Consider the following 9,886-nt stretch of genomic DNA (forward strand, 5'->3'; position numbering starts at 1 on the left):
ACACAGCGTAATATGGTACACACATTAAGCGAATAAATATTACAGTAATGTAGTACAGCGTTTACGTTAGATACAATCGCGTCATAGTCTCCAGTAATTGTGGCAATTACGATATCGCAACATATATATCGTAATTTCCTACGAATCGTCGTTTTGTAATATTTAATGCCATACATTGTGTTCCGCCACTGTGTGCACGGCACAAAGGCGAATAAATTAGAGCGTTTCGAAATGCGCTGCGGGAGTGGGCTGAGCTTTTGGATCGGCGCGTTCGTACGCGCGGAGATATCAACGCCCGATTGAGAGAGATCTCGCTTAATTCGCATAATTGGAATTGAAATCTCCGCCGCTACGTCATCATGTGAAACCCACTCGGGGGCACCGCATTTTTTTCTTTCTCTATAGTATTTTACATATTACATCGTGTATTTTTGCTGTGTGTTGTTCGCCTGCCGAATATCGGAGGAGGTCAGGTACGTGAAGGAAAGTGAAGGCCCGAAGTAGTCAAATGTCTTTGCTTTTAACCATAAACGAGGAAAGGAATATTGAAAGAACATTCATTGATGAAATCATAAAAACATACATTGATTTAATTATAAATCAGCGCGTTTTACTCGCGCTCAAGATAGAAATCTGTTTAAACGTTATCGCTCATCAATCTTCAATTATGGGTAAATAAGCGTTACAGACAAGATGTTATGCAGTGCTATTATGATTGTGCTAAGGAGACTCTCCTCCTATTAGAAAATTATTCAAGGAGAACAAGAGACAATCAAAATAATATTAATATCAATTTCCTAGCTCGAATTTGCATTGCAAGTAACTTGATAGAAACAAGCAATTAATTAGATCAAAGATCAAAACTAGTTTATTAAAACATGAAGAAGGGATTAAAATTAATTATTCATTAATATAAAATGCAAAATTAATTTTTCGTTGACATTTTAATAAACTAGGTTTAATTTTTGACCTAATTAACTGCTCGTTTGTTTGAGCTTTTCTATGAATTTCAAAATAATGTCATATGGATTGAATGATGATAAAAAGAATGACATAAATTCGGTCAATATAACGTTAAATTTACATTATTTTGACTTTCTTGTCCTCTTTGGATATACTGACGTCACAAACGCACTGGATAGGGTATGAAATGCACAAGCTAAACACCGATGTTTACTAAAACGTCATCCACCGTTCAGGTGCGAAGAAATTCGCCTGTTCGTATGCAGCACAAGCGATTACGGTTCCGACAGGTGCCACCACCTTGCGGAACCGTTGGCTTCTGCTGCCTAGAACTCAGGAAAGTATCGCAAGAACTTGCTGGATCTAAATTATGTAGGTGCAATGTAAGAAAAATGTACATATATGCGCATGCAAAAAAAAATGTGCAAGTCACTTGTTTATTTTAATTTAAACAGAATGACATTATATATTTATTCCCACGTCATCTTTCCACGGATAAGATAGGAGCGCTTATAAAATTTTACAAAATAGAACCGTCAATAGCTTGGTGCCTTCATGAAATTTTAAAAAACCTCGGACCTTTTCTCATCGATCGCAAGAGAATCGCCGATTGTGTGCAACTATTAAGTCGCCACCATCGACTTCGGTGAGTCTTTCGTGATTTTAAATTATATTCGAGCAACAAATTGTAATAAAACGTCCAATTTTCATTTTTCATCTAGAAACGTTTGACAACACGATGTCGGCGCCATGTTGTCCGTGGCTACGATCCTGCACCCATTACAATCGCGCGGACTCCACGATCCCACAACGGGCGATTGTATCGGGGAGCTGCCGGAGAACGAAAGAGGAAGGGATCTCCATGTCGGTTCAGTGAGCTCACGCACGTCGAACATTCATCAACGCACGGCGCCGCGGCGGTACGTCCAAAAATGGCGTTCCTCGCGTAACATAGTTCACCGTCGTCGTCGAAGTCCGTTGCCGACGTTCGCCAACGTCGTCACGAGCCGATCGACCTGGTGGAACCGCGAGACACCGGTCTGAGGAAGAGCCAACGTAAATATACCAGTTCGCATACCATGCGTTCCTACGTCCTGCGTGCTCGCGGTTACGTGGGCGGATGGATGCGTGTATGTGTGTGCGTGTGTGTTTCCGTTGAGGTACACGACGAGGTATTCTCCGGATGAGCGCGACATAGTGCAGTTCTACGTCGCTTCGACAGAGCGAACAACTGGAGTGGCGAACACAGGGGGACTCCGTCCTTTATCAGAATGCCTCTGACAAAGTGCTTGATAAGCTTGTCCGGAGTAATCGTTGAATGAAGAATTTGTAGACGTTATCGATCTGCAGCACTAATGTCCACTTCTACACCAATATAAATTAACTTTAATCTTGATGATTAACTGTAATTAATTTTAATTATATGTTTGAGATATTTAAATATACAAATGTAAATGTATTATTCCAACGTCCAACTTTGATTGTAAATGGCATTTCTTTTACTTATAAGGGAAGGCTCAGAAGTGGTCCTCATTGATTTCAGTGAGACTTGGCAGGATTGTAGAGTACATATAATCCTCTGAATAAAATCGTATCCCTATTTGGGCGTAAACGGTCAATCGTTTCTGAAATATTTCAATATTGAATTTAATAGTGGCACTTTATTACAGTTTATACTCGAATTTATGGTGTTAAAATTTATGTTTTGTTTTTAAATTAATATTAAATGATTATTAAAACTTTCATAAAGTTTGTAAGGATAGTAATGTGTAATCAAAATAATTAATTTTTTTATATTAACAATTATTCGTAAAGCATTATTATATAACAGAAATAAATTAATTGCTAGCGAGGTTAAACTCGAGTTTACAGAAGTTGTTATCATATTCGCTACACTACAAATACTCGAGTATAAACGTTCTAATAAATTCTAATGAACCGCCGCTAATAAATTTAATATTGAAATATCTTAGAAACAATTAACTATTTACATCCAAATAGAGTTATTATATTCAGGGAAGCACTCTATAATCCTGCTAAGTTTTATTGAAATTAGTGAGAATTACTTCTAAGTCTTCTCTTATTAGTTGCTTTAATTTAATATTTATCTTTTTTAATTTTTAAAATTAGAAGAAGATAAACTGAAATTAAAGTTAATGATAAAAATGTGGACATTGTTGCGTTTAATCTTGATTACTCAGAAGAACTGTCAAAAACAAAACAGGCGATGACGAGGGATTTTGAAGAACTTTCTGTCTCAAAAATTTTCGAAATCAATAATTTGAAATGGAAGCAAAATTTTGAGTGCAATTAATATTACTGAAGATCCACAACTCCAATTTATGGGATCACGGAGTTTTTAAAACAAACTTGAATGCATCTTAAAACTATAATTTGACATCAAAGATAATACAAGAACTTCAAAATTTACGAAGCAGGTATTCTCAAAATGCTTGCGGAATTTGTAAAAAAACTTAAAATCGAAGGTCAATTACGATTTCAGAAACCTATAAAATTATTCTTTAAAATAATTAAGATTAAGAATCTTGTACAAGAAAAATTTTAAAAGATCGATCTGTAGAGAAAAAAATTATGACTTTGCAATCATAATTTTAGAATTCTAAAAATATTTCTGATTTTTATCAATCGAATGGAACTAAAATCTACCTACGATCTAAAAGTCTGATCAGATATACTTGAAATGATACTTAAAATTCCAAAATAAAAAAAAAATATGAGATACGTTAAAGAATCATTCCGTACAAAATTTACATCGCGTGCGAAAATCCATATTTGCGTATCATTCTCCAATAAAGCAAGATTCTGATAAATGGAGTTCCACTGTTACTTCATACAGTCTCTTCAATTTCATGCCGTTGATTGCGCAAACGTCGTTCAACATGCGAATCGCCTGATAATAATCTTCCTTCGAACTGATGAATGAAACGATCGATCGCTTAGATCGATTGAACTACGTTAATTTTTCAGCGTTCTCCCGGGCGACATGAATGACGGACGGGATACATGCGTGCGTGAATGTGTGATGAATAAAATTTAAGATCGCGGTGAAAGTCGCCGGTGTATCGTTTAGTGAATTTGATTCACGAGTGTCGTTCACGTGCGGATGCGCGAGAGCGATCCTTGTTTGATTTCGCCTGACACGTTCTGATAAACGTCGAGATCTTTCCCACTCCGCGCGATATCATACAAACGTGCGTGTATTTAAAAAAATAACAGTAATTCTTTTAAATTCTCTCGGTGTTCTCTGTTACGTCTTAATTATTCTTCCCTTCTCAATCATGGTTATCAAGTCACGCGATCTTGGGTCGAACAATTCGCCGTACTTCGCCGGCTATTACGTAATACATGCAAAAACATCGAGGGAAGTTAATTAGCACTCGGACTCTTAGTGGCTTATTTGTGCCGTCAATTGCCCTGTGAAATCGGAAAGAGCACGTCGAGGTCTTGCGCTGCTCACCGTAGATTTTTACGCACTTACGCAAGCGTCACCGGTCAGACGAGCCTTTGAGATAACAATGATGTCATGCGACGATGAAACAGCTCGCCGCTGGTGCACGGATTACGCATAAACAGATATCACAGAATATCATATGCGCGGCATGTATTTACATACAAATTACGTACGTAGAAACTTTTATGTTCGCAATAGAGATTATTAAGATAATTCTACGTTTTCAATAGTAAAATTCTTACGACGTTTTCGCCTTCGAATGCTATCAATATTGAGTAATACAATATTGCTGATATGTAAATTTTACGTATAAGGAAATAGGCTATTTTTAATACATTTATTTACAATATTTTGAAAAAAATTATTTATAATTTAGACTTTCGTAAACGTAGCAAACTCGTTTCTTTGATGGACGTTCTTGAGGATGTTCTTAGGACATAGACATTCTTTGAATATTTTTAGGACGTCCCTTGGAAAATTGTGTTGGAAATAGCTTAATTATTAATTTAAAAGCAAAGAAAGAATAAATAATTCATTTTATTTTAGATTATATTGTTCAATGTCTTCTTATATAATGTAAACTTAAAATACGTAGAAAGACAAATTAATACTGATATATACATGAAAGAATGGTTTTGTTGAATTATTTAAAAATTTTGTTAGATTTGAAAATAATTTTGTTGAACTATCAAAATAATTATGTAAGACGCTTAAACTGGACGTTAGAATGTCAAGATTTTTTGCGGTGTTATTATTAAATTTGAGTACATAATTATACCTACATTATTATTTTCATCCAATAACATTATTTTCAGATCTCTATCTAGTTAAATTTTTAGATACTTTAGAAAAAAAAACTGTTCTTTCCGTGTGACAACATTTTTAGAAACTTGTCTCCGCTTGTTCTAGTTTTCAGCGTGGCAGATTGGACCTTCTAATGACCATTGAAGGCACAGCCTAGCGCTCAATGATCTCGCTCACTTATACGTGCAATTTACGATAGCATTCTAAGATTGACGCAGCTGACTGTTGAGACATCGTCGGATTCAAACGACTCCGGAAATGTGGATTAGCCTCAGAATCGAAATCCGGTTCCCCGATAGCATCTAGACGCGAATCATGTTACGATTCTTGCATGCGGTAAAAGTAAACTGCTGCAACCTAAATTTTAATGTTAATAAAAACTTTTTACTATTATTTGATACACGAGTATCAAAGAGCGCCAAGTGAGCGCCGTTCGTAATTAACGGGTTTCCCTATAATGGAGCGCCTTGGCGCTTCACCAATTTTTTTCAGCATCTCCAGCGCAAGTGGGCCATCACACAACTCCGAAATATAATGCTAAAATTTTTTTTATTATTTATTTCATCCAGCGCTCGGACACCTCGCGTGCCGTTTCGTGGCAATTGGTGGATTCTGTTTCAACGCTTTCTTACGCCGTTTCTCCGCACTCAGACCAAACATAGTGATGGCAACTACAAAGATGACAATTATCAAGTTTTATCTAGTAAAATTAAATTAACAAGACGGGAAAGTTACTAGTCTTTGAAGCCATTCAATAGCGCTGAAACAGCATCATATTTTGAGGCAAAGACTACAATGAAGTAAAGAATTATAACAAATCTCATACTCAGGAAAAGTTGTAAGATTTTAAAAATAGATCCCCTCATCTTTTAATGATTAATACATATAATTGAACAAATTATATATTTTACAGTTGCAATAATTATAAAATACTTTATTCAATATATATATATTGATTTTACATATAAATTTGTATAGTTGTCACCTTTATAGTTACTGCCATTATGTCTTTTTTTCTGAGTGTGTTTCCGAGCGATTTCAGTGACTCTTGTCACCGAATTATGCTCATTTCTGCCAGTGTAGATTAACTCTAACCTACTTACTTTTTATCTTTACTTCTTCCGTTCTAAGAATGAAAAAAAGATGAAAGATAAATTAAACGAGAGTTAAAGTTAATCTACATTGATAGAACTAGACGACGGAGAATGAAATTAAAAAGAAGAGAAAACCGCAGAATGGGTCCAAGAACAGACACGCGGAAATAGATTATAGTACAGACAGGTACTTATCTATTATATATTCTCGACGAACGCCGGTTCGCAGGTGTACGCAAACACCAGCACTTTCACCGCGCGAAATTCTCCTCTGGAGAATCTTCTTCACCGCGCCGTACAATGCACGACCGTTGCCGGTTTTTTCATCGCGAATTACATCGAGTTCCTCGTAGTGGGACGACCTTAAAGGTCGCATTCGCAGGCCGCAAAACTTCTTGCGAAACACACTTGAGCATTTTGCACGAGCAATTAAACATTTCGTAATTTTTTACTTCGGCGACGCGCGCTTGATCGAAACGATTAATTACAATTTGTAGCGATAAAAACACGAGGTGTATTCGCAAACATTTTACGCAATCATAAATGCATTTTCTCTCTGCACAACTTTATTTTGTTTCAATTGGAGATTAAAGCATTAAGATATTATATTTAATGTTAAAGAATTTCAGAATTGTAGATGAAGAATTTGCCGGCAAGATTGAGCCAGTTTGCGTATAAATAAATATTATTTAATGAATGCAAAAGTATTCGTATAAAGAAGATATCTTTAAAAAAATATTATTCTTAGAAAGTAGACATTAATTAGCAATTTATTAACGAAGAATAGAATAAATAGTATTTCTTTCAAAATTATTTTGCCTAAAGATGTAATAATTAAAATATATCATCTCTTATATATTATATAATAAAATAAGCAAAAATGAAGAATTACTATTATTTGAGGGCACAAAAAGTAAATTTAATTTTTAAGATTATGAACACGGTTATTTTCGCGAAGTTCTTTCGCTCATATTAGGACAGAACGTGATTCAGTGTTAACTCATTACTAATTAATGTTTATTTTGCAAATAAAGCTTTTTTCAATACAAAAAAAAATCATCTCTGTACGAATACCTTTGGCGTTCGCTGTAAATAATTGTAAGAACGTCTCCACAAATAACTTTCTTGAACGGTCTGATTAAGTCTTTAATCGAAGAGGAAAGCGAAGCAAGACGTACAATTATCAAATTTTACCCGATCTACAAGATATATAAAATCGGTCACGTGACAGGAACCCGAGAATGCAATCGACCGAGCAGCTGCGGCCAGAGCAGCTGGTGGGCCTGGTGGCCCGTTCGGCCGAGGGTACAGCTGCCAAGGGGATGCCGATCAAGGGCCACGAGGACCTCTGGGTGGAGATCCAGGCCAACACCTTTCGGAACTGGGTGAACGAGCATCTGAAACACGCCGGCGACGTGGGTGGCGGCCCCGTGCTGGACCTTGCCGAGGACTTCCGAGACGGCACCCGTCTCTGTGCTCTGGTCGAGGTGCTGACGAAACGCCGCCTGCCGCGATGGAATCCGCGACCAGCGAATCAGCACCACCACCTGGAGAACGTGTCCACGGCGTTGCAGGCGATCGAGGCTGACGGCGTAAAACTCGTCAATATCGGTAAGCAAGTCACATGCAATTGATTCCTGTCGGAAGTAGAGTCATTGGAATACTAAGTGAATGCGATTGTGTCGACAAAGTTGAATAATTTTATCATCAGCGACAGAATTTTAGACATTGAGTGTGTAAAAGTAGGAAACGCTTTCAACGAGCTGCGATTGAAGTAAGATAAGCGAATATAAATACATGGAGTGTATAAATTTTTAATAGGCTTTATTATAATAATTATATATAAATATGTTATACGTGGAAAGAACACAGTTTTGCTGAAATGCCTAAAAGTGACTAGATATAGATCTGAAAATAATTTTGTCGGAATCATCAAGTCATCAAAATAATTTAAGCATAGAAATCTGACGAGCAATGCTGCGAACAGTTTTAACATTCTAGCAACCAGTTTGCTCGTCCTAATTATTTTGACGGTCCAATAAAATTATTTTCAAATCTGTATCTGGTTAAATTATTAAATATTTCAGTAAAACCATTTTTCCATGTATAATCAAATTGATTGCATGTTATAATTTACACACATTTTGAATCTTAATTAATCCGATTCAGTTGGATCGATAAGAAATGTCCCATTTTTTTACCTTCTGACATTCTGCCGTATTTCGTCGCGGTGCGGCGGGGTTCGCGACATATTCGAGATTGTGAAGAAATTGCTTCCGTTGCGCCGTTCCGAACCTTCGATATTTTTACGGATCGTAATATAGGCAAAATACCGTGTTTTGTACAGATTGTGACGAGAATTGCAAGGGTACAGCGAGACGAAGGCCGTCTGTTCGTCCACGGTCGCGCGAAACCGTCAAGGCGTTGCACGCGCTCAACGTCCAATTACGCTCCATAATTGGAACGACGTTATGACTTGCGTTTACAATATACGAGTATATCCTGAAATACCTAGTTTGCTGTAATTCACACTGAAAGAATCGATTTTACGCGTAAGAATCGATTTAAGGCTTCCGTCGTCCGGATCATTTTATTACTTTTTAATTATTCATATATGGACATAAATACTCACAAAAAAAGAATTATGACCGTCATACTTTGAGTGATTTTTATTTGGTGACACATATCGATATGTTTTATCTTTGTTACTCATTGAATGTCAAGAAAGATAGAGTGATGTTTGTGTCAACTTATGATTATTGTGTCATTACATGAAAAACCTAAGTCGCTCGTTTACTCGACGATTATTTATCTTGCGGAAGAGAGAAAAAAACTTAGATAAAACTGATTGCATTTTTTATCGATAAAGCAGGTTTCAGGAAAGAAAAAAAGAGATATATGTATATATTTTTTTTTTGCACTAAATCATTTTAGTCAGAAATGATGTCTCACTGATATTTCAATGACTGTTCTTTGATCGAAATATAAATGACACTCGTACAATTATGCTCCTCGTTTCGTTTTTTTTTTTTCGATTTATTTGATCTTTGTTCAATATTAATACACTGTATTTTATAATTTGCTCGCGAACGGAAAGTATATTTTTTTATCGTTTTAATCAAGACTATCAAGAGTATAACATGTTTACGACGACATTTATACAACGATACACAAAAAGAACAATTTTGCCGAAGTATCTAAAGATGTAGCTCGATACAGATCTGAAATAATTTTGTTGGACCATCAAAATAATTATGTAAAAAATTCAAGCACCATGAATAAAAGTAATGTTGCAAAACTTTATTCTAGCAATTAGTTTGACTCTACATAATTATTTTTACAATTCAAAAATATTTTCTATATATTCATACAACTAAACTTTTCCCATTCCCAGATATTATTTTGACGATTCAACTAAATTACGAGTATTATCAAATCAATATCTATAATAAGCTACATTTTTACATTTCAGCAAAACTGTTTTTTCAGTGTATGAATAACACTTATTCGATTATGTGCTCTTGTCCTTCTTCCCGTCTTCATATAGCCTCTA

The 9,886-nt window shown here is 35.8% G+C and overlaps 1 protein-coding gene across 1 annotated transcript in view; it reads left to right on the top strand.

The window, feature by feature from the left end:
- The first annotated feature begins 1,825 nt into the window (after positions 1 to 1,825).
- The window catches only part of LOC108754496 (filamin-C), a 51,832-nt gene continuing 43,771 nt past the window's right edge, over positions 1,826 to 9,886 (top strand). The window contains exons 1-2 of the mRNA XM_018496828.1: positions 1,826 to 2,019; positions 7,565 to 7,944. Of these exons, the coding sequence (XP_018352330.1) occupies positions 7,575 to 7,944 (370 nt within the window). The 5' untranslated portion in view covers positions 1,826 to 2,019; positions 7,565 to 7,574. The remainder of the gene's footprint in view (positions 2,020 to 7,564; positions 7,945 to 9,886) is intronic.

The sequence above is a fragment of the Trachymyrmex septentrionalis genome, unplaced genomic scaffold (genome assembly GCF_001594115.1).
Source record: "Trachymyrmex septentrionalis isolate Tsep2-gDNA-1 unplaced genomic scaffold, Tsep1.0 scaffold8, whole genome shotgun sequence".
Lineage (NCBI taxonomy): Eukaryota > Metazoa > Arthropoda > Insecta > Hymenoptera > Formicidae > Trachymyrmex > Trachymyrmex septentrionalis.